Raw genomic sequence first — 26,379 nt, forward strand, 5'->3', positions numbered from 1 at the left:
AAACTGAACGCTGTCAGGGCCTGTCGGGCTCATCACAGGCATCTGAACAGCAGCAGGATGCACAGTTTTCATTTCGGTGCCTGCTGGTTTGTTGTCATACAGAAGAAGCTCTTTCTTTGTGATGTGTTCTCATCAAAGGCAGAAAAGTGTGATAATGTGTTCGGCTGTAAGAAGATGTTTATTTATACTCACTAACATGATTAATGTGACTTGGAATGAATAGATGCATGCGATAAATACAGAGAACGATGATGAAACAGCAGGGCGGGTTTTTAGAAATTGCACAATTCCTTTAGGCTTGTGTAAACTGAAGTGAGTTCTCCAAAAAAACACAACATGCTGTGTTCCCACTGGTTGTTTAAGGGGTGGGAGGTATCATCAACGTCCCATATGTTGCTTGGTGTAGCTCGTTGAGTGCTTATGCCACTAGTTGCTTTCACACAGAGATAGTGGTACAGGGTCATAAAAAAGTCCCCCCCTTTTTACACAGAAACAAACGACAGCAGCATCATGCTGCTCCAGTGTGTAATTATACACTGCATCGTGGCATCCCGCAATCAAAAGAGGCATCATGTCATAACACACGCATCAGCAGCGCTTTCTAAACAATAACAAAGGCATAAAACGTCACAATCACAATCATTTACCTTCTATGTTATATGGCAGCTGATCTCATCCTTTGCTTGGAGGGTAAGGAGCTCCCAAATTCTCATTTTCCCAGTTTGTGGACATTTACGGTCACTGTTCATCTTCTTTGAATTAGGCGCTATGTTAACACCTGCTTTTTAAATTTCTCGGGGTGGGTTGCACATATAAACAAGTATTAAAACGTCACACCCACGGTCACATTTTTCTAGCTTTACATTTTACACAGACCTCATTTTGGGGCTGTTACTACCGCAGTTCCCGGCTTGGAGGCAAGACCACTCTGTCCCCCCTTTCCATGATTGGACGTTATATACAAAGCGGCGAGGAGCATAACGGCATGATATATCTGCCTCTAACAGGCAGTGTAAATGCAGCTACTGTTTCACAGAGGTAACCCCTTTCTGTCTACACTAGGGATGTCAGTTTTGGTAAATTTTGCTTTTGCAGAGACCCATTAACTACTAATCAGTGAATTTTTAAGGAAAAAAGAAGATGTGATATACAAGAGGCTTTTGTTTTTAGTTGCTGACATGTCTATTGAGGCTAAGAGAGTTAACAGTGATAACATAGTCAAATAAGTGGGTTTTAGGGGGGGCTTACTCACCAAAGTGACCTGGTGGGAGGCCGGAAGGTAAGCACAATATTTCCCCAACTGTTGGGTTGGGACAGTGTTAGTAGCGGTAATCGCCCCATGACAGGCTCCAGTAGCTCACTCCCACCAGACCCGGATGGTGCGTTGTGCAATAAACTGAAAGGTAGTCAAATTAAACAATAGACTGACATGTGTAACCGGTCAAAAATATTCTCAATGGTTAACCAAGTGGTTTGGTTACGGACTGCAACAAATATAGGGAGTCATGCACTCATAATCACGAGAAAATCTGCACAGTTAAAATTTACTCAAACTTGCATATTGGCACTGTTCTTATTACAGATAAAAAAATATGTCTGAGCAGTGATTTATTTCTGGAAGCTTCTTCTTAACTTTGTTCCTTCTGATGTTTACTTTTGGGCTCCACTATTCAGGTTATTATTCAGGTCTATTGTGCAACAAGTGAAGAACCCACTGTGCGACTGTGAAGTCCAGAGAGGATTGAAGAAAAGTAGCTGGGTCATGTCTTTATTAATTTACTTTGGGAATGTTCTTGCTGAGGTGCTTCAGCAGAGTCTGAACCCTCTCGTTTGGTGGAGCCCACCTTAATTATCCCGCACTGACAGAATATCTGGCTCTTTTGTCTGAATAGGAAATCATGGATGAAAGAACACAGTTTGCATCTGTGTGTGTGTGTGTGAGAGTGTGTGTTAGAGAAATGGATTTCATGTAAATTAGTACTTAATTAATTTTGGGTGAATAAAGGCTGGTAAAACTCAGTGTTTTGTGCCACAGTACGATTTCAGGTGAAGACACCAAAGAAAATGTGTAGTCTGTTTTAGTGATGCAGGATTTAAAGATAAAATGAGACTTTATCATAAATAATACAGATTTTTAATAATGAAAACCTTTGCCCGGTGGTAACTATGTAATTTATCTACTGAAGTACATTTTAGGCAGTATTTACATTTTCAGCTACTTTATACTTCTTCTCTACTTCAATTCAGAAGGAAAAATTGCTTTTTACTCCACCTCATTTATCTGACGTCTATACTCACTCAGTTACCTTGCAGATTAAGATTTTACGTACAAAACGTGACCATCTCATAAAATGTATTGTTACAGATTAAACACCCTAACAGTATATTAAGTAGATTGACTCTGTTTGACCAAATACAGTTTGAAATGTAAATGAATCAGTAACAATAATCTAATATAATATTTGTATAAATCATTTTCATTTTCTTGTTTTCAGTTTTTTTTCTATCCATCCTAGCCACAACCCAAACAAATGATTCTCTCTTCTTTGAACCCAGATTTAGAGCATCAGATTTCCGCGGTGAACTGTTGCCTGGAGATTAATGTTTACTTGTGAAAATTTTATGTACATTATAGACATCTAAAATAAGTCAAAATCAATATATTATTGGTCAGGACAATTTTATACTCTCTGAATCTTGAGGGGGGTTCAAATTTGACTCAGTGTGTTCTGATCACGCCCCAGTTTTATTATGTAGTGCAGTTACAATACTTTGATACTTTAAGTATGTTTTGCTGAAATACTTATGTACTTTCAGTAAAGTAAGACTTAAAACGCAAGACTTTTAAAACGCTAGAATTTGTCATAGATTTTTTTTTAATATTGTAATAATCCTACTTTAACTTAAGGAAAGTAGGTGAGTATTTCTTCCACCACCAATGTTGACTGAAAGACACCAACAGAGGAGAAAAGACTGATTGTATACAACCATTTTTCATGGTTACTCAACCTCAGCCACTGTTATGTGCTGAGTTAGTAACTAATTCAGCGGCGAGCTTCTGTTTCTGTTAGTTTCTCTGCTGTCTGGCTTGTTGTGATATTAACCCGTGACTCAGCTCTTTAAAACACACACACACACACACACAGACACATTGTACACACATTGTACACAGTTGTCTCGGTAGTGTTCAGGGAAACCGTTTCCATGCGACAGGGGGATCTCTGAGGTCCTCCTGGGGCCGTGTTGAGGCTTCACGGCCTTCCCTCTCATCCTGCGGCTCCTCTCAGGGGATCAGAGCTGTAGGCGGAGCTCTGCAGGGACGAAGCTGAAGAAGGTTGTCATGGTAGAAGGCAATACATTATCAGGTGCACAACAGAGTACATGTGTTATACTGTATATGTGCAGTATTGCTGTTTTCAATATGGGCTGCTATTCTTCCAAATCTCTTAACTCCATAAACTGTCCCGTTCATATTTATTCTTTTTGTTCCACAGTGAATTAGTGTCCCCATTGGACATCTCATGCTTTATTTGTGTTTTCTAATCACAGACCCAAACACTATAAAGCAGATTGATATGTGAGAGGTCCCCGCAGGGACAAAGTAGCAGAGTGCATGCAAGGCGCAGGTACATATTTATCCAGCTGAAAGATTTGAAAGGTTGGAGAGGCATTACAATAATTTGTCCAGGCTTTAGTAAACAATAAAGACAGGTCGGATATTAGTTAGCACACAAACACAGACAGGCATGGCCATTGTCTTGGATCAGGTGAATGCAATGCAGCCACATCATTTAATTTACCTCCTATCTTTTGTAAAAGCGGTTTGACTCACTCCCCTTTTGGTTTGGATTTGTACTTTTAAGAAAGATCATTTGTTTTATATAGCCTATTGTATTTGTATTCAAGGGAATACTGACAGCAGTGTTTCACTCACTGAAACAACAGTACAGGTGACTTTTATGACTCAGCTCTTGTACAGAGTCTCTTATCCCTCTCTGCTCTGTGGCTCTGCTCGTCTCTTCACTTCCCTCTCCTCCACTTGTGGTCCGAGATGACACATGCTGTTACCAGATTAACCACAAAAAAACCCCCAAACAAATCATGAGACTGTTTTCTGTGTGATTTATACGAAACACAACTCACACAGTAACCCAATATTTGGTTTAGTAAGTGGGTTCACATGGTTTCAGTGTTGGGACCATGTGAGCGCCCCCTGCTGTCTGCAGCTGGCCTGGCTCATGTTAATGGAATCACGTTTTCTCTCAGCATGATGCAGACTCTGTGTTCATGGGAGTAATTGGTTTGAAATTGGTTTGTTCTCTCAGAGAACATTGTCCAGGCTCTCCTGCGGACAAGGTGCTTTTTCAAATAGTAACAAAAAAGATATCTTCGCTCACTAATCTTAAAACTAGAGTGGCATTGGACAATCAAAGGAATGAATTATATCCTGGCAGGTAATAGGATGTCATGAGGAATCACACTGGCAGTGCAGCTGGAAAAAAGTAGATTATGTTTGATGGTCCTGGGCTGCATAATTGGTGCAAAAACCCAGTTGCTAGAATAAATGTAGGCATTGTATGTTTTTCAAATCACGGACATGTTATAATTGTATGTTTCAATTGTAACAGATATGTTGACACTTTATGTGTCTTGATGTTTCAGTTTTCAATTTTCATGTTGTGACAATGCTAACAATGGCAACAATGGCAAAAACAATGCTAACAATGGCAACAATGGCAACAACAATGCTAACAATGGCAAAAAACACTTGGTATGTTCCATACATACCATATCAAAGTGACATAATATAAACGTTAACTTTGTCTTTTTCATCGAGATGAAGGGGGTGGTTGAAGGCATGTCACCCAGGCGAGATGCCTGCGAAGCTGCAGCCCACTGCAGACAACAGTTCGAGACCAAGAAAAAAGGCTGCGAGTTAGCAAGTCATTGCTTTGTTTCAAGTGGGTATTTTTGAGAGACTTATCACTGTGTATAGAGTAGCTTTTAAAGCTTAAAAATTTGCTGTTTTTTATGAATATCATTGCCTTGCCTGCATGGGTTGGTGGTATTTTAAGCCAAAACATGATCTTTTTCTAACTAGTGGTTTTTATGCCTAAATCTAACCACATGTTAACCACAGTATTGTTGAAATGTGAAGTATCAAAGTATCTGCTACATAACATGGAATTTAGCATATCCATGGTTTACAGAAAGGTTTAATATCTTTAACATTTTTCGGGCTGATTGTGTTGGCTGGTCTATCTGCTGCTGTCTGCTGTCTCGCCTTGGTGTCATGCCAACCACCATATAGAAAAGTTGTTATGATACAAATGAGTGTATCATATCCATCATACATTTCCAACATTTTATTCTGGCAACTTTGCTGGATGAAATGATAAAATCAAAAAGTTGCCTTTTATGAACTTAAATCATTAATGACGCTTGTTTGTTTTGGTTCCACTGAGCAAACATTTAAGTGTATTTTTTGTATCTTTTCATACATTGTGAACTTTTTATTTTTTAGCCATGTTAGTTGCATGGTATATGGTTGGCACTGTCAGTCGACCAGCTCTGTGGTCCAGACTGAACCTTCTGAACAAATATTATGTTGACTGCCATAAACAGTGGTTCAGAGATTAATTTCCACCTGTGGTTTAAAACGTGGTAACTTTGGAGATTCTCTGATTTTTCATGTAGTGCCATCATCAGGTCAAAATTTATATTTGTTGAATACTTTGGTTTTCAAATACCTGCCAAACTAAAGACAATCCTTTAAGACTCAGCTGTGCATAATGTTTATTGCTAACTAGCACATGTTAACATGCTTATACGCAAATTAAGACATTGAATATTATACCTGCTAAGCATTGGTATGATGTTTGTATTGGCAGGTTTGTAAGAGTGGTCTAAGTAACCCTCCTGCTTTGTATAGTTAGTATTTGGTATATTTGCATTGTATTCCTACATAGTTAGAGATAACTGGGTTCGTTTTCTCTGCTTTAGGTAAAGCTTTGTGTAGTCATTTATTCATGTACATGCAAAACTTTACACTCAGTGATTTAATACAGTAATACTACATCCTGACTTTGATGCTGTCAAAGTTTGTGTCTTATCATATTTCTTTGTGCCTGACATAAGTGTTCTCATATCAGTGTTTTCATTTTTTTTAGTCTTTGCTTTCTGTCCATCAGCTGACACGCACTGCCTCCGCCAGAAAATAATCCCTGAGAACACGCTGCTTTACAGACATAATTGACACATCCATGTCTTTTATTGTTGATGCTGTGGAGTTTGATAAACACAAGTCTTCTATAATTAATTATGACATGGATTGAAAAAGTTTTCTGGAGGCACACACCATGCAGCCTTTTCACAAAACGATACTTGATATAATAATTATATTTGTTTTTCAATGTATGATATAATTTATTTATAATTTAATATAATTTTATTTTCCTTGTTTTTAACAACATAGCAACCGCAATGCAATCAGCTTGGAATACCAAAATACAAAAGCTTGCATGTCATGTTTTTTTTTCTTTCTTTTTTCTTAAATTTTTACTTTTTTTTGCACTCTTTGATGAATCAAAGAAGCCAATTGTGATCTGTAAAATAATATATTTGCTTATTAATTAGTGTGTTTTTTCTGTCTCATGCAGGGAGTGGCGTTTGCCTCTCTCTTTTTCATCCTGGTGTCCATCACCACCTTCTGCCTGGAGACCCATGAAGCCTTCAATGAACTGAAGATGAGGACGGAGCTGGTTTTTGAGGGCAACAACACATACGCAGTGCAGAAGCTAGAGTTGGTGACCAAGCCTATCCTCACCTGGGTGGAGGGCGTCTGTGTGATCTGGTTCACATTTGAATTTCTGGTGCGAATCATCTGTTGCCCAAACAAGGTGGTCTTCATCAGGAACACCCTCAACATCATTGACTTTGTGGCCATCTTGCCATTCTACCTGGAAATGGGCCTGAAGGGTCTGTCATCCAAAGCCGCCAGCAACGTGCTGGGCTTCCTCCGCGTGGTGAGGTTCGTCCGGATCCTCCGGATCTTCAAGTTGACACGGCACTTTGTAGGCCTGCGAGTGCTGGGCCACACGCTGAGGGCCAGCGTGAACGAGTTCCTCCTTCTCATCATCTTCTTGGCACTGGGGGTACTCATCTTCGCCACCATGATTTACTACGCCGAGCGCATTGGAGCCAAGTCTGATGACCCCACAGGCTCCAACCACACACACTTCAAAAACATCCCCATCAGCTTCTGGTGGGCAGTGGTCACCATGACAACACTGGGCTACGGAGACATGTACCCACAGACATGGCTGGGCATGATGGTGGGGGCGCTGTGTGCACTTGCTGGAGTGTTGACCATCGCCATGCCGGTCCCAGTCATTGTCAATAACTTTGGGATGTACTACTCGCTGGCTATGGCCAAACAGAAGCTGCCGAAAAAGAAGAAGAAGCACAACCCGAACCCAGACGCTCCAACTGACTCGGCCTCGTTTGTGAAGTCGGAAACAAACTCACACAGAGACAGCACTCAGAGCGACACGTTTCCACTGGCTGCTGAGGAGAGCATCAGCAGGAACCGCTCAGGTCAGCCCACAGTTTTAAAATAAAGGGCCAGTTCACCCAAATTTTAGGAAAAAACATTTTCTCACTTTTTTTGTGTGATATCTAGCCACGCAGAGAGCTTTGGTATTATTTGCTCAAGTTTCCTGTTTTCTGATGCCAATTCAATATAGAAATATAATTTGTGATATTTCTATTATCATCATTGACTTATGTCAAACAGTAATGTCCCCTTCTGGAAGGACATGTTTGAAATTTTTAATTTAATTGTAATTTATATATTATTGATGTTATTGGCAGCACAAACAAAATTCCATTCTCATGATATACTACATAAGATGTTCCTAAAAAACATGTATAAACTCATACAGAAATAATCCGTCTCATTCATCACTTATGATTCACTAGTGGTGATGTATTTTTCTGCATAGACTCTTCCATCTGCCCGTATTTTCTTTTTTTCTGTCTTTTAAACATTTATGGCTGCCTATCCCCACAATGCTCAGGTGAAGTCAGGACTTTATACAACAGTAGCTACTAGGGATCCATGATAATATTGGCATGTTATCGGTATTGGGCGATATTGGCTTTAAAACCAAATATTGGAAATGGCCAACAGCTGATTTCTGCTGGTATGACAACCAGATATTTCTATTTATTTATTCAATTCACACAGTGAATATGTTAAGAACATCAACCCTAAGTTGAAGTGTTTTTCTTATTTTGCACCTGAAATGAATACTACATACTTTGAAAAGCATTGTATTTTATGTCTCCATCTGCTGATGGGCCATCATGATCATAGTAATATGATGTTTATTCCGCCACAGAAGAGACTTGATGATCACTATAATTAGGAGGGGGAAAAAGTGGATATGTCAACATCGACATCGGTTATCGACCTACGGGTTGTTTTATGTCAGCATATCAGCCAAAAATCCCATATTGTGCAGTAGCAACCACATGCCAGTCTGTGAGCAGCAGGCATCCATGACACACAGTGCCAAAATAAAACACAAACACAGCAAGGCGAACCATCAAACTAGAATTAATCTGGGATAGGCTTTTACTTTCACTTTCTCTGGCAAGTGTGTTTACAAAAAGTAACCAACAATTCTTCTATAGTACACATTTAATTGTATTTAGCCAGAAATCTCAGACTACATCCACACTAATACATTTTTGTTATAAAAAGCATAACTGCTTCTAACATTTTGGAGTCCTTAAATGGTGACCTGTTAAAATGCTGTTGACCCTATATTAGTTTGGAAACTGGTTGTTTTAGTCTGGATGGTTTGATACAGAGACTGTTGTAAACGGTGACACCCACATTTGCTTCCTGATTGGGTCTTTTTAGTCATGACATACCAAACCAAAACAGTAAAGCTTCGCTAGCATTTCTTTTTTGATTTCATCCTTCTTGTGTGGGTAACGCCATGCCTTCCATCTGATAATGGATAATGCTCCTGTCCAATACCACTCTAATACGTCACTGTATTAGCTTTGTAATGACTATCCATCTAATTGACGCCACCGTGACCACCTTATACTCGTGTCACTTTTAGTAACCGTTGTACTTTGTCATTGGTTCAAGCAAAGAAATCTCCGATCTTACTTTTTGCTATCTATGTAGTATTTTCTTTAACTAAGCATCCAATCACATCACACTTCATTTTAAAATTGGCACAAAAATGTCCAGTTTACGTGAAATATCGTATTTTCAGGCAGCAACTAATTCTGAAACTATTCTACAATACTTGTCTGTGTGGACATTGTTTTAAAATGGCAATGGCAGACAACATCAACACCATGTGCATGGCTGAATGCCACTTGAGCTAAGTTAGAAAATGCTTTTTTTTGTAATTTTTTGAAGTGAAACTTTAAGATAATGTTCCTGTTAACTGAATTTATTTTTTAGGTTTTTAAATCTGACAGATTCTTTTGTGTATCCTGTTTAATTAATTGATAATTATTTAATTGGTCTCAAGTCTAACAGAAACATAGCAGCCACTTTATTTCTACTCTTCTGGTTCCTGAGCCTTTTGTCTGACAGATGACCACACTCAGTCATATTGACAGTAACACACTGGGATCAAATCGCTCCCTATAACGTCTCAGTCAAATTGAATTTTGAATTGAAAAATACAGATTTTATGCTTTATACCCCTGCCTGTCTGGGCCCTCGAGGCAGTCTCAGTAAAAGCTTTGGCATTTACGTCACCGGGTGTTTTTGTCTTCCTGTCAGACTCCAAACAGAACGGGGATGCAAATGTGGCCCTTTCAGAGGAGGAGGGCTGCAGTCTGACCCAGCCGCTGTCCCCCAGTGAAAAGTGGTCCCTGCGCTGCTCCCGAGGGCGAGACAAGACTAAGCGAGAGGCCACCTGCTTCCTCCTCACCTCTGGAGACCCCAATACTGGTGAGTTACATCAGCACACACCTGAACATTTTCCACATTTTTGTTGCACATACCTGCTTTTTATCTGTATCTGTAGTTTCATTTAAGTTCTCTGAGATTTTAGTTCTCTTGGTTTTCGGGTATTTTGAGTTACTTCACTGGAGCTCTCTGGAAGTTGAACAGTGAATTTAAAAAAAAATTCTATTTTTCAAGATCAAGGTTAAGCGATACATGCAACAAGATGTTCCTGACAGTTCGATTACATGTACTTAAAGGGATATGCTGACTCTTCATGAAATGGGTTTTTTTTCCCGCAAAGAGTTAAGACCCTTGCACACCAAGTCTGAAATGATCAAGCATTTAAAAATAAATACAGCTTGACATTATGTCAATTATCTTTACACACAGACTCCAAAAGTTTTAGAAACAGGTTTGTTTTTGTGTGTTTTTGTAAGCTGGACTCAATCAGTCACCTTATACATCCTGACCACTGACTGTCTTAGTCATTTTTAAAGGGACAGTACAGCCCAGCATCAAAAAACGTATTTTCTCATACCTGTTTATCACACTAGTTTATTTTGGCCATAAAATGAATAACTGGCTTAAATACATTTGAAAAATCTCAACAGTAATATCTCTTTTCAGAAATAATGACCCGGTTACTAATAATCCACAGATAATCCACAGACCTTGTTGTGAGCAGATTCTTGTAGGAACTATTTTCTTTCACTCGAACTAAACCTGCCAAACGTATCACAGCGCAGAAGGAAGTGTACATCTACAGCTAGATCTCTTAGACCCACTGAGCCAGCTAACGTTACACTCACAAGCCAGCGTATCCTCATAAAACGGTTTGTATGATATCCTACGAATTAGCGCCCCACGGATAACGTAACACACTTAATGTTAAGTTACATAATGAATGTAAAGTTACGGAGGTTTGGGTAGGTTTAGGAAAACACAGACATGGAGAGGACAGACCTTAGAATGGCTTCATTTCCACACGGTTTCAAACACTTATCCTCTGGGGAGATTCCTTTTGTTTGCGACCCATCAAGTGCCCCAGCCTGCCTCCTAACTTGGCCGCTCATGACTGCTTCCCTCTTTACTCCTGTCAAGGAATTTGTCGCATGATTGCAGCCCTCCAAAGTACGTGGCTATGCACAAATTGGCTCGTCATTACATGCAATATGTACGAGTTTTGGTGCATTATTTTTTGTAGGAGAATGTATGAACAGTGCATAAGAAAAGCGTTCATTAGGACTAGCCTTTTGTCCATGAGTAGATGCACACTTCCTTTCGCGAGGTGATACGTTTGGCGGGTGTTGTTCCGTAAAGGGAAAATAGTTCCTACATGAAACTGCTCACAACAAGGTCTGTGGATTATCTTGAGTAACCTGGTCATGATTTCTGCAAAGAGACATTTCTGGTGAGTTTTTTAAATGTATTTTTTTGGCACTTTGAGCAACACACCATAAGAGCCCTATAGTTCCATTATATTATTAGATATATGTATTGTTAGATTGGAGAGAAGATAACTGATATCTTCAACACTCACATCAAAGCAATCTAGATTGATAAATAGCACTACAGGTATGAGGAAAAATATGTATTTTTTATTTTGGGGTGAAATATTGTTAACATGTAACACAAATATTCTGTAATTTTGACTATTTTAAGAGCCATTTGAAACAGTATCATAAATGCAAAGCTGCTTTTAGTCTTTCAATTGACATCCGCCGTCAGCCTGCCATCGCTCTCTGCTTGAATGGCCGCTGGATCTCACATCTGAGCTTCCCAAAGTACCCAAAAGCCCCTTGTGGGAAGAGGCTCTATATTTGGCAGTCATGGATTCATTCCTGGCGTCCTGAGCACACATCCCACTGTGTCAACATCCTGCAAACAGCCCAACAACACTGAAGGTGTTTTCCTGCAAAACTGCACTTTACAGGGATGTATTTTTCTACCAAAGCTCATTAGCACATCACTGTCGAGGAAAAAAACAACACATAAAAGGGGCACTTACTGTAGCTCAGTTCCTATGAGACTATATACTTCCCCCATTTTTTTGACAACCCATTACAAGTAAAGTGTATTTCAATGTGTCTGTTGACAGCCTCTTCAATCCCTGAATGTGTTGAGTGTTGTAGATTGGTGTCGGTTAATGGCATGTTGTCACATGCAGCTGAAGAAAAAAAAAGCCTGTTATATCTGTCAGATAAATTAGAAGTAGGGATGTTTGTGGACATGTTGTGATGCTCAGGGGAGGAAATCATCTGTCAAAGTAAAATCTACAGCCTCACAGTCACAGGGGCAAAGACACAAACACGGAGAAACACAAAATCGTCACCAGCCTGCTTTCATGCTGACCTCTCCAATAATACACCGAATTATCTGGTCAGCTCATGAAATTGCCGAGCGAGGTTTCTTCTGATCGCAGAGACAGAAACAACGGGAGGCTGAGCAAAGCCAGAACACCTCAAAACTAATCTTTGAGAGAGGGAGGAGGGGGTAATTCAATCTTGAGCCCTGTGTCTGGTGAGTATGTGGATAATGACATCCCTGTCTATTACGGGGGAATATCACACATACACAACACATTTTAGTTCACATTACCTACAAAAAGGCCTCAAGTGGACTTTTGCTGTTTTCCAACAGTTGGAAACTGTTCAAAATAAAAAAATACTGCTTGTGTCTATCCAACAAGCACAAGGCTGCCTCGGTTATCGCAGCCATTTTGAGCTTGTTAGATGGAGATTATGACACAGTGGCTCTGCTCTTTAGCGCTATGCCCACAGGCGATGGCGTTGGGTTAATTTCAGGGTTACAGGATATAAGGTATGGATCATATTTTACAAGGGCAGTATGGCAGGAAGCAGAGAAGAGGACAGATGGATGCAGCAGGTCTGAAGATGCTCAGATGGTTATCAGTGACAGGAAATGGTCGCCCGCCCTGTAGTGGGAAGTAAAATGCTGGTGGATTTAAAGCGATTATGGTTGTCACTGGGAGTCTGCGACAGTGTTAACACTCACTGTCACAATTTATACATGCAAACACTCTCCCGGTAGAAAGCACACTGCCTCAAAGACATGACAGCCACCAGCTCGTTTCTTTACGATGAGTGCATAATGGTGTGGCAAACCGTTCAAGTGCTGCTAAGAGGAAGCAGCAGGCGGATATTCCGACAAGCGGAGAAAAGGCTTCTGAGCTTGGAGGAGCCTCAATATTCCCGAGTGACTCCTCTGGATGATGTTACTAATAGGTTTCCATTAACATGGGTGGTCGTAGCAAAAGCCTTTTGCTGGCTTCTGAAGTTTAGATCTAAAGGATTTCTCTCTTTCTGGTGGACAGGTAAAATATCAGTGATTTAATCAATTACTAAATACTACCCACAAAATGACCATTTTTATATCTTTCATGTGTTTTCTTGAATTTTTGAAAAAATGTTGTTTTTCTTGCATGTCTCCGGTGAATGGAGAATCCAACAAAGGCAAACATTCTTCAAAAATTTAAGTAAACTGGTTTCAAAACCAGTTATATGCGCAGCTGAGTAGTGTGCCATTAGTCCTATAGTGGCAGGTTCACAGCCTGAACAGGGTCAGCAGACATGTGTCATTAATATGCCAAAAATCTTTTATACTCCATGTCCATTTACCAGGTTTTTCATGCCCCTGTCATAGGTCACTGTGTTTCATCATTTATTTCTCCTCTGTGTTTCCTAACAGAGAGCTGTAAAGACATCCTCGCTGCCACTGGAAACTACGCTCAGCCGGAGGTCACCACGCTGACCTGATGCTGATTAGCTAAGAAAAGGAGAAAGATCATGAACTCCTGGTTGAGTACATGTGCAGAGCTTCAGCTCTGAATGAACTGCATAACGGATTCTGTTCATTCAAGACAAGTTGGTTTTTATTTGTCTGTCAAACATCAAAAATCCTGTAATAGAAAATCAGTTGCGTAGGAGATTTAACATATGTACGCTCATTTAAATGTTACAAAACAGTTTGCATGTGTTGCATGATCTACCATATAATGTACTTTAGAAAGTGGCTACCATTAATATATCATTTAGTTGACATGTCGTAGCCTGTCCTAAAGGCCCTGAAGGCATATTTTTTCAATCAGCTTTGTTTTGTAACTGTCTCACTCTTCCTACTTTCAATGAACACATTTTCTGCCATCGTAGGAGCACTTCCGGTTAATTCACCTCACAGATTTCTTTCTGTTTTTTGTTTGTAATTTTTCCTGGCTTTTCTCACAGGTTTGAAGAGGGTTGGGCTCGATTACAAAATGTGATGTCATGTATGTAAGTGCGTCAGTCAGGATTTCACTATCAAGGACCACACTATCCACGTGTTTACAGTTTTATTAACAAAAAACTGATGTGCAAAGCTTGGACTGGTTGTAGCTGATCCGCTTTGCTGATAGCGCTGCAGGGAAGCTTCGACAGGACGAACACCCTCAGGTCCCAACAAAGAGGAGAAGAAGAGAGGGAGAACAGGGTGGGAAGGAAGGGCGAGGAATACGAGAGTAGAGCAGGAGGAGTGGGTTAAGGGGGAATTTATGCAGGAAGTAACACTGATGACGTTTTGGTCCTGCTCCTGGATCGGTGTCAGTTTTTATTTTTTTTCTGCATTTAGACACCGTTCCGTAGAGCATTTAAATTTCTAAAAGAGAAAGAGAAAATTGGTTTTATTTCTTTCAAATTGACAACAAATGTCACACAAACTGCAAAGAATTATTAAAAGGTGGCAAGGAAACGATCTGAAAATTAGTTTTTTTTTTGGGGGGGGGGGTATATATAAACAAAAAACAAGAGAAAAAATGTTCAGAAAACTATATTTACAATTCTCTTAATTATATAGTTACTTATAATTAGTTACAGAACAAAAAAAACCACATTTTTTTAGCACTTTTTGGTCTGTTTTGTTTGTTTTTATCTTTCTGCTTATTTTCAGGTCATTTTCTTGTAACTTTTTTGTAATTTTGCAGATTTTTTTATATATCTGAATATATATATATTTATATATACACACCTGTTTGGTTACTCATTAGACCAAATTGTCGAATGGAGCATTAGAAAGTCAAGCGCAGTAGAAAGTGAAACTTGAACTGTTCATTGCGCTGAGTCTAAAGGTGTGTTTTCACTTTGTCTGCAGCAGCTGCTCCTCTCATCCATCAATCTGTCCGCAACACATAGATTCGAATTCTGTGGGAAACACTGAAATCTGATCAAATCACGCACACAAAGTCCTGATGAAGCAGATAAGCTGAGTTTTGGGTTGTCAAGTCTTAATGAATTCTGCTAACTTTGGTTAGTTGTTATTGGTCAACTTTGTATTAAGTCATGAATTTGTAATGTTATAGAGGAAGACTTTTCATGGGTTTTAATCTGAAGTGAGCTGTGTAATTCATATGGCAACATGTTGCATCTATTTGCATGTTTGTTTTTTTCACCTTTGGCATAAAATGTACAGAAACCGTTTTTGGAACTTAAAAAAACAAAACAACAAAAATCATTTGGATTAACATCTTAAATCCATATACAATGTTAACTGTCAAGTGTGAATACCCAAATACTTGATAATATGGGATTTGTACAGCAAAACTGTTACTGTGAAGTAGGATTAGATGAAAAATTGAAGTCATTGTCTGGTCCTCAACAAAAACAGACACACAATCCTTTGTTGATCATCCGGTCTCTGCCTTCTGTCGTGCCACTACTTTTTAACACTGACCACGGGGACAACATGCACATATTCTGTTGGGACACAGCGTGGTATGAATGCTGCTCAGGCAACACATTGTTTGTAAATCCTTGTACAATAATAGAGGTTAACAAAAGAAATCAATGGAGCAGTATTGTCTCTCTGTGACATTATTCAATTGATACATCACTGCTGGTTGAGTCAGGACCAAATGTAGACTCTGTCAGACTGCATGGTAGATTTTTAGTACCATCATTAGTAAAAAAACACATACAGTGCAATGCCATCAGTTCCACTTGTGCCTCATGTTGAGTAATGGAGCTTAAATGTGTGCAGTGATGTAATTAGAGTTGTCGGATCTGTAGAAACCCTGTTAAATGTTTTCGTGCGGAGAGAAGCAGGAGTGTGGTTTCTTTCACTTGTGACTTATAATCTATTCCTCATGGTCTACCATAGTGGCCTTATGTTTAATAAACAAAGGGAACGTTCATTTCATCCTCATTAGCTCTGTTTCTATGCTGACCCCAGAGGTCTGTAATTATGTATAAGCACAGTTGTAGGTATGTAGCACAGTAGAATATTCTGGATCTTCTGTTCTCTTCTGTATATGACATGCTTAGCTGTAACCCAATAATGAAAGATTATTATTTTGATAATCCACATTTTAGCCTAATTTCCTGTTTTCCCTGTTGTGTTTACACTTGAATGTGATGGAGAAGCACACATCAGTTTCATATATCCCCATTATGGATTGTATCTGCAACTGTGATGGATTTTAACCCCAGTCCACCTGTCAGGTGTGTGTGTGTGTGTGTGTGTGTGTGTGTGTGTGCGTGCGTGCGTGCGTGCGTGCGTGCGTGCGTGCGTGCGTGCGTGCGTGCGTGTGTGATGTAACATGTAGGCATGTGTTTTTATGCAGAACTAGAAATAAAATCAATTTCCCCTCCTGGTGTTGAAGATAAAATCTTATCATTTCTACATTATGGAATCTGCATTTTTTTTCCCATTAGGTGCTCAGTTTGCAGCTGCTGCGTCACCTACTGTACGGCTATTTATAGTGGTGACACGGGTGTAGTCTGGTGGTTGATCTTGTGCTCACTCAAAGGGGTGTAACAGCAGTCACAGCAGTGCCTGCTGCTCTCCTGTGCCACCATGATTATGTACTGAAGGTGTAGATGGCATACAGAACACATCACCATGGAGATTTGGGATGACAGGCAACACTAATTACTGCTCGGCTGCCTGCGTCTCCCCCTCCCTCTGTCTTTCACACGCAAAGAAACACCACTCTCCCTCTCTCTCTCTCTTTCTCTCGCACACGCGCACACACACACACACACACTTACGTGTACACACCTCAGCTCAGCGTGATCATTATTACTGTTGTTGCCCATGAGGAACGTTTTGATGTTCAGGGATGTATTGTGCGGCGCACTGTGGCGAGCAAGAGCGGGGGGCAAGATGTCAAGGTTGAGTCTATGCCATCAAGGCTGCATGAATATGAAAGCAAACACCATGTGTTCATACAAAAGCAAAAACCGTCTTTCAGTGAAGCTAAATGTGGACTGAGATACAGATTGGTCAGATAGAAGCGGAGCGATGAAGGGAGTTTGGCTGCACTGATATTTAAGGGAAAATCAGCCACTTTTATGCAGATGTCCAATCAGTGTTATGATTAAATGTGGTCAATTAATGCAATTAATTCCTCAGCGTGTGCTATATTGAGCAGGGAAGTTTTTCTGCTCACAGACAGCATGCCTAGATTTACCAGGATGCAATGCACATGAGCTTCCTATACCTATAGCTAAAACATAGTGGAGCCTAGGTGTATAAGTTGGGCCTGTACAAACCAGCATAAACTAAAATGGCAACACTTTATTATTTTTCATGCATTGCAGCACAACACGCTTCCCTCCTGCCCTCCTTCCCTTTTTTTTCACCTTTTCACAATAAAAATTATTACATTTTACTAAAAGGCAACTCAACAGAATCGCTCAATTAGCTCTACTGTCATTGTTTGTTTCTGCAAACTACTGATGTGTTATATTTGTATGTTATTATGTAGCGGATATGTTCGAACTTTACATTTCAACAATGCTTTGATTAGGTTAAGGCAGAAAAAACACCTGGTTACGGTTAAAAGGCTCTATTCCCACTGGAAAAAAAAACAAGTGACAGGTCGCTAAAAAACACCCACGCCTAGTGGCTAAAAAGCCACTTGAAACACAGTGACTGGTCGCTAAAAGAGTCCCTTTTTTTGTTTGTTGGTCACAAACGGTGATCAGCAGCTTGGAGCGCATTTGTGGTTTGCAGAAGCGTACAATGCAAGCGTTTGATGACAAAAGTACTCGGTGGTTATCTGCCCCCTCTCTCCTGCTCATCTTTGTTGCCTTTTTTAAAACTCTAATGCATGGTAACGCAGAATGCATACTAATGCAGAAACACACACACGGGCCATGTTGGGGACTGGCAATGGTGACAGCATCCAACAAAAACTTCCCATGCTGAATTTCCCTGCAGCAGAATGGTTCAATTTCAGTTGACATCAGAGGGCAATTTGGGCAAAGGCACCACCAGTCGGTGTTTGCTCTCAGCAGCTCAGGTTCTTGAGGGTTCCTGCCAGCGGTACCCTTTGTATGAAATGCGGCCGCAACACCGGCCCCTCTACACTGTATTTCTTTGACCTTACGCTTGAATAAATAGGTCTCAATATACGAGTTTAGCAGTGTTAACCTGTCACTTTATAATTATAGAACAAAGTGCTAAAAGGACTGCTATTGAATATTGTGCAGCTGTTGTCTGGCACTTGCACATTTACAAAAATCTTGATTATTGTGCTTTGTACTTCTAGAGATCTTAGAAGTCAATGCTTTTAGCAGCGCAAACAAAATTCCATTCACCTCCATTGTTTGATGCTGGAGGTAGAAATCTAAGAGATGGATATTTTTTAAAAAATGGTAAACAAAAATATCTGCATGGCAAGATACTAAAGTTAGTGTGAGGAAATGGTTGTTTTTTAAAAAAATATTATTATTTTATTTAATTTTTTAAAAATTTGGCTGAATTGACCATATGATTGCACTGAAAAGCGCAAAAGTCTCTTTCAGTTTCACCTTTAGAAATTAGAAAAAAAACAATTCAAAAACAGTTTCAGGTCACGTGTTGGATGTGTTTATTCCAGGTTTCCATTTCTATATTTCAAATCAAGCAGCAGCAAACAAGAAACATGTCGAGTTCTCCACACAGTGGATGTTTGGCAATTATTCATGAATGAATCAAAGTGTTTTACAGCTCAGTATGTAGACAAACTGCTTTTAAATATGAGTCACTCCTGCCTAATTGCTTTTTTAAATGCCATGGTCATACATCACAAGTAACATCATAATAACCTGAAGCTCACATTACACTGAAGACAACGTACAATACAAATGATTTCCAGAGGGAAAAACCACCTCAGCAGTCCTCTTTAAACTGTTGTATGTCCCCTTGCTCAGAGGTGATAATTGCACAGCTGGATCCTTTGATTTGGTTGAATGCTGTATTTTGATGACTCCATCAACACAAAGCAACCAACATGCTAGAAGCTGATAGTTTTCCACACCTGAATAACTCCATTAGTGTAGCAGTATCTCCTGCTCAGGGGGCCCGGAGGAGAGATGATTGACAGATTTGCGGGGCTGTGATTCATGAAACGAGATGGCTCAGGCAGAAGAGAAAGAGTCAGAGCTGGAAGTCGAGAGAGAAAATCTGTCAGGGCTTATTCTGTCATCCGTGATTACTCCCTTTCATTGTTTCCCCTCATTCCTGTTTTTTTTTTTTTTCCTCTGTTGAAGGTTGTCATGACAATATTGAACACAGTTTCCATGGAGAACGGCTCAGTCGTTTCACCATTTTATTCACTGGTGTGACGCTGTGGAAAAAAGAAACCATCTTGACGTCTTATCATGTGGAATAACAAACTTTCACTTATTTATGTATTTATGAGGATGTAATTAGAGAGTGGCCCATAACAGGCGATGCTAACTTTCCACTATACATATGAGATAAGAAGCTTCCGTTTAACATAAATTATGTATCATTACTGGACTGTTGCACCCTGCAAATCCTAGATACATGCAAAGTGAGCTTTAGATCAATATATTGAACTCACTTTGTGCAATTCATAATTGAAAAAACACTCCATTATTCTGTTTTATTAATAAGATAATTTCAAAGAGGTTTGGGACTTTTACTTTTCTCTCCTATGACAGAAATGATGTTTTAAAGCAGAATTCAGAAACTTCAAAAATCATAATGAAGCCGAGTCAAGAGTGTCTGAATCCTGAGCAAACACCGTCCAACACTTCTGGGAAGTTGAAATGTTCTGATATCAGCACTTAACCTAAATGTAATCAATACCTGTGAATTCTGAGTGACCTTGAAATTTTGTCCAATCATTGCAACTTTTCTGCTTATTTCACCAATCATTGTAGTCTGCATGAGTTTGACAAACTCATTTACTTGTTTCTCATTTAAAAGATGCAGACCACTTTATGGAAAGATGGATGACGCTTCTCCACTTACTCCCCCTGCGCACAAATGAAACCAAAATAGTGCCGCTGCCATCTTGCACCGGTGATGTGATTTGGAGCCAGATTTTGTGCAGTAGTGATTTCTGTGGTATCAAGTCTCCCTCCTTTTCACCTGTCTGACCAAGCACAAGCAGCGCCATTGATTGTGAGCACACCGATTGGCACAGCTGGAAATCAGGAAGTCAAACCCCGTTTATATGGCATCTAATTTAAAGAAAACTTGAACACGTGAAAAAAGTTGAGTTTTCATGACCTATACTACAGCCAGCCACCATGAGGCCATCAAGATGGTTTGGCTTTTGAGGAGCTGTCATGTTGTCCATCTTTATTTACAGTCTGTGATGCAAAAACATCTCATATTTACCAACAATAATTTATGCTAAAGACTGTGCAAGGGAATTTCCTGATATTCTGCCCAAAAGCGGGAGTCAAACTTACTTACACTGTGTGCAACATTGTGGTTGACAAATGCACTGTTATACTGCTAAACACACCAGAGAAGAGCAAAGATGCATGTACAACAGACAGGACAAATCACCATGATGGAGGCTGTTACATCCTCATCTATTGCAGGTGCTGTGTTATGTGGTGCGGAGAAGGTGGAGCCAAACTCAGGTAACTTTAAAGATCAGTCTTTATTTCAGGTCAGAGCAAGGAAAAGAGCAAACTGAAGATTGCACAACAAAATCACAGATCCAAAAAAGACTGAACTGAATACAAAGACTTAAATACAAACTAGTCTGATGTCAGGAGGAAGTGCAGCTGGAGAGAAAGGGTAGAGAAGCTCAGGTGAGGGGAATGAGGCAATTAGGCAGCAGAACAGGCAGGGAGCTGATTGGCTGGGAGTGACTGAGGAGCAGGGAGGGACTAATGAGGCTGATGAAGGGCAGGTGTGTAGATCTGCAAAAGAGGGAAAAGAGCACTCAATCACAGCAATCTTCCTATCAATGACCTGACTGAGGAAAACAAAGACAGACTAACTAATACAGACAAAAGGAGCCAGGGACACTGAGCATGACATGCTGGAAGAATCAAGGTGAGTTGGATTAAATGCGCTCAATTAGTGGTAACGTTAGTGTAATACAAACTCACAATGGTGTGGGTTTTGATTTTTAATATTATGCACAAAAAGTTTAAACTTTTTAAAAAATGTTTACATCCTCCCACAATTTCATTGCCAACAAAAGCCTGAAAATACTGCAATTATATACATAGAAAAACTGCCATGAAATCAGATTTATTTAGTCACAACAATCCAAAAATCGTGCAAATTCCTGGAGGGACTGACTGACAGGCTTTTTTAGTCCAGTTCCACCAGCTTCCTAGGGCTGGATAACACAGTGTGGTTGCTATGCAGATGGAGGATTGGGTCTCTCTCTTTTTTTTTTTGTTCTTTCTTCTCTCCACTTTCCACATTCGAGGGTCGTCCCTATCTGGAGAGCTAACCTCTATTAGCCCTCAGAACTTGAGTGGATGTGGAGCCACAGGGGCTCTTCACTGCTGTCATTATGCAGAGCAGAAGATCCTGTGTCATGTTGTTTCTGAACTGAGCTCACAGCTCATTATCAGGGATGTTTGATACTCGTGTTTTTCACAGATCTGGTAGTTGAGTTCCAAAATGAAAAAGAAATGCACAAAGAAGGAATCTTCTTACAGGCTCGAATGTTTGACAGCCCTGATTATAAGACATAAAAGTAAAATATGAAATACTTCTATCAAAGCATAATGTAAATCCCACATTTCTGTGCCTTGTCGTTCAGTCACACACTCTCACCCTCACACTCTTGGAAGGCTCTTGGAAGCTGATTCTCTGTCTGTTTGCATTTTTCGGTCTCTTTGTCTCTCTGAGCTTTTCCTCTGTGACAGTCTTAACTCACAGCTGCTTGGCAGATGATTTGGTCCTTGGTCTTTTTCTGCAGGAAGATGCTTTCAAGTCATTTTCACAAGTCAAGGGTTTATTTTCTCAACATTAAGGCTATAAACAACCCATAAGGCACAATCTCTGTAGGAGAAACTCTCTCTGTTCCACAAGAATATCCGATATTGTGAAGAATTCATAATTGTCTGGTCCTTTATAAATATAATTTGCAGAAAAAATACTGTGTTAAATTCTGGCCAATGCATTATTTTTAGGAAGCTGATTTCGCCCTGAAGCACCATGTGTTTCTTCAAAAGTACACATGCACGCAATGCACAGACACTACAGATATAATCTACTTAAGATATAACCTTTAATTTGACCTCATTATATTGTATTGTCTGTTATCAGACAGGATTGTCAACTGGTTGCCAGTTTCAGTCTAAAATTGCATCAACTCTAACCAATTTTAATGGGGGAGCAGGATTTGATTTTCCCAAAACAATTACGAGGGACCCTGAATCTAACGTAATTTAAACCCACACTGATATGTTGCAATGCCAATGTATCTCTTCTGCCGGCGATTTAAGAGTGAAGAAAAACAAACTACGATATCCGAATTCAAATGGAATTGATAGCATTGCTATACTGTCTGTAGTACTTGCCGATGTTAATACTCCTCATTGGTTCCAGGACAACACTTGACAACGGTATGACCACAATGTTGGTCCCGTCCTTGGCACTGATTGCCCCCCCCCCCTCCCTGTAGCGCTCCTTGGATTGTTTTTTTTTCTAATGTTTCAGGCGACAATGTCAGACGAATCAGTCATCTTGATGAAGTGGGTGGATTCAAAGATGTGAATCCAGGCAAGATATTGTAATACATGAAAGATGTCAATCAAAGTCAATCAGTCAGTCTAGTGCGATAAGTGTCTATATAATGCTAGCTAGCGATTCTCTCACTGAACCTGGAGTGTTTTATACTGCTGCTCTGGAGTACAATTAAAAGTTAAAAACTGTAATTAATCTCAGCAGTTTTGACCATCATTCTCACCTGCAATAACAACATTGTCTTCACCCAGTTTATTGAAGAGATTGATAGCAAATGTTGCTAAAAGCAGATAGGGTAAGAAGGCGAGCGGTAAAATGATTATCAGAGCTTTCCATCAAAAAAACAACAAAAAACTCTGTTAAATTTTTAGTTACAGACAAACTTCTAGGTTCAACTTTGACCTGCCATACATGCAAACAGTTTTCCTGTGCATTGTTAAGGATATTGACTTTGACTTTTAACTTTTAAATAAAACTGATAAAGATTACAGACAGCTGGGTGGCTGTGGCTCCGGAGATAGAGTAGGTTGGAGGATCAGAGGTTTTGTCCCTGGATGCACCAGTCTGCATATCAAAGTATCATGGGAAAGACACCGAATTGCTCTCTATGACTGTTGCATTGGTGTGGGACTGTGTGTGAATGTTTAAACTGAGTGGCATCTTGTATGATGGCCATTTGTGAATGTAACATGTAGTGATAAAGTGCTTTGAGTGGTTGGAAGAATAGAAAGGCTCTATACCAGTGCAGGTCTATTTTTTGGGGGGTTGTTGTTTTTTGTCTTCCTGAATCTGCAATTACCTCTGTGAGAACAATGTTATCACAACCATTTAAATAATGGTCAAAATCATGAAAATACCAAGCTGCAACAAACCAAAATCATCCTCAAAACTTTGACCAAAATATCGATTTCGACACTAACAGGGCATCAGATATCAAAACTATTAACAGCTGCTCACAGCCGTTCTGCCCGAGCGCATCTTGATCATGACCGTCCTAAAGTGAAAAGCCCACTGACCGTAACAACAAAACCCCAAATAATAAGTGGAACCAATCCAGCCCTGTGAGCGGGGATGGAGACGTAATGATCTGTGAAGAGCAGGAGAATTATTTCTCAGTCAACTATCCTAAAGGGAGTTTGCCCTCGCCACAGAAGCATTATGTGTTCAGCATAAGGCCAGTCTCCTGTGGGCCGCTAATGGACAACACTCTCTCAACACTCCTGTGCCCCAGTGTCTGTGTGTGTGTGTGTGTGTGAGAGAGAGAGAGAGAGAGAGAAAGAGTGGGGTAAGAAGTGAAAGCTCCATCAGCATTGACCCTGTTGGACAATAGATCACACACGTTCCTCCACTCCTGCTGCAGCTTTCTCCGTCAACCTCCTTCAAATTAAGAACTCTGTAATCAGAAACAATCTGTGATCCTGTCTGATAGACTTCTGGTCTGGTTAATACAGGTCAATTTATCTTTAGCAGAGGATGGATCTAATGTGTGGTCACTATAACGTTTAAAAGTACTGATGAAGTTTACTGTTCGCAGCGCCAAGAGGAGGCCAGGAACAGCCATTAGGACACACAGAAAACAGCTGAGTCAATTACAAACAGCATCCACACAGAGACGTAAAATAATTAAACATGTTCATGAAGCCCAGTAAATTATTATTTTTTTGTATTTTTATATATCAAATCCTGGCTGTTTTCTGTTTAATTCCGCCGTCGAGAAGACACAGATGTTGCTGTTTCCACATGTTAAGGAGTGATTGAGTACCACACCCTAATTCAGAATCAGAATCAGAATCAGAATCTGGTTTTATTGCCAAGTACATTTACTTATACAAGGAATTTGACTGGGTGTTTTGCTGCAAATCAATTAGCAAAAAAGAAGAATTAAAAATATTGAATTTGAATTTTAATAGTAAAAGATGAGTATAAGTTGTCTCCATTGTTAGCCCATCCTTGGGTTAACCTCCTTCTGCCGGTCCCCGCCCTCTCCAGCTGTGTCTCCTTCAGCTAATTAGTTCTGTGTATATATACACCTTTGTTTTCTTGTGTTCCTTGTCAATTTGTGGTTAATGTTTCCTGGTGGTTTTGTTTTCTCTTCTTGTCATGGCTCAAGTCAAATAATTATTTTCTTCAAGTTCCTGTTGCCTCACTGTTGGTTTTACCTGCCTGCAGTGACCACGACAGGCCACTGTCTAATCCTATTGTAGCAACCTTATACTGGCTTCGGAGGCCTGTGAAGCTTTCAGAACGTGGGAAAACGCCAAAATGGGGAAACTGCAAGTCCAACAACAGTTGTCCTCAAAGTTTAAAGGGGGATATTAATATTCTTGTTATTTCTTTTCTTTTTTTTGGCTTTTCAAAAGCTAAAAACACAGGAGGAGAGATGATAGACTTTGCCGTGTGGGAGACCTCTGTCGCAGCTGAAACCTTTGAAGATCAACTGAAACACCTGTAGTCCAAAGTAAGGTGCTATCTTATGTTATCTTGATTCGCAAAATAGCAAACAAAGATGTTTGTATATTAGTAATAAGTTACTTTTGATTGTACTTCAAGTTTGGAAGTTGTATTCCATTTAAGGCTATTTGCACTTTGAGCAAATGCAAAATCAGTATAATTTGGTTTTGCTAGCAATGGGCTAAAACATAATTAAAGTTATAGGGCTGGGTTGTCTAAACTTTTTTGAATGGAGGGCCAAGTGCTTCTCACATCAAATGGCCTATTAAAAAAAACAAACAAACAAATGAGTCAAATGCAATTGTTTAATCGCTTAGTGAAAAAGTATTCAACTTTCAGCTGCTCCTGAAAGTGGCTGTTCTCACTGTCGAGTTTATGCCTCTTTGCTGTGGCCATGTCTGCTACCTACCATGAAATGTCTGCTCTTAGGTAACCGTTTGCTTGTTTACCATCAAAACAAATCAGTTCTGCCTGTATAGTTCCTACTTGTTGTAAGTCTACAACCTGTATGGAAGTCTTGCCATTGTGAGGTGAAGGGAAGAAATGCAAGGTTGATATTGCTTGATTGACCAATTTTGTATGGTAGGCCACATATAGTATTATTTTTTTAAAATATTTTTAAGGCCCTCAATTGGCCTCCTGGCCAAAGTACGGATATACCTTCTATAGGTTTAACCAAAACAATGTATTGGCATGCACAGGGAGGTTTTAAAATGTCCTCTTCTTTCACAAAAATCAGCAGACAAATGAGGCTATATTGTAAATTTAGCTCTCAATGCATATTGCAGGTCTCTCTGGCTTCTTCTCTCTGATAATTTCGGAACTATTATTCCATAAATTTGCTTTTATTTCCTCTGGAATATGTCTCATATTTATTGTACATTTTTCCTTTACTTATTTCTTATTCATTGTAACATAATACACATATTTGTATTTGTAAAATTTCACATACTATAGTTTTATGCATTATAATGTAACGTAATGCGTGGTGG

At 39.7% G+C, this 26,379-nt stretch overlaps 1 protein-coding gene across 1 annotated transcript in view; it reads left to right on the forward strand.

Moving 5' to 3' along the window:
- The window catches only part of kcnc4 (potassium voltage-gated channel, Shaw-related subfamily, member 4), a 29,000-nt gene extending 14,247 nt beyond the window's left edge, over positions 1-14,753 (forward strand). The window contains exons 3-5 of the mRNA XM_042491640.1: positions 6,660-7,596; positions 9,818-9,988; positions 13,694-14,753. Of these exons, the coding sequence (XP_042347574.1) occupies positions 6,660-7,596; positions 9,818-9,988; positions 13,694-13,761 (1,176 nt within the window). The 3' untranslated portion in view covers positions 13,762-14,753. The remainder of the gene's footprint in view (positions 1-6,659; positions 7,597-9,817; positions 9,989-13,693) is intronic.
- The last annotated feature ends 11,626 nt before the right edge of the window (positions 14,754-26,379 follow it).

Source organism: Plectropomus leopardus, chromosome 8 (genome assembly GCF_008729295.1).
Source record: "Plectropomus leopardus isolate mb chromosome 8, YSFRI_Pleo_2.0, whole genome shotgun sequence".
Taxonomy (NCBI): domain Eukaryota; kingdom Metazoa; phylum Chordata; class Actinopteri; order Perciformes; family Serranidae; genus Plectropomus; species Plectropomus leopardus.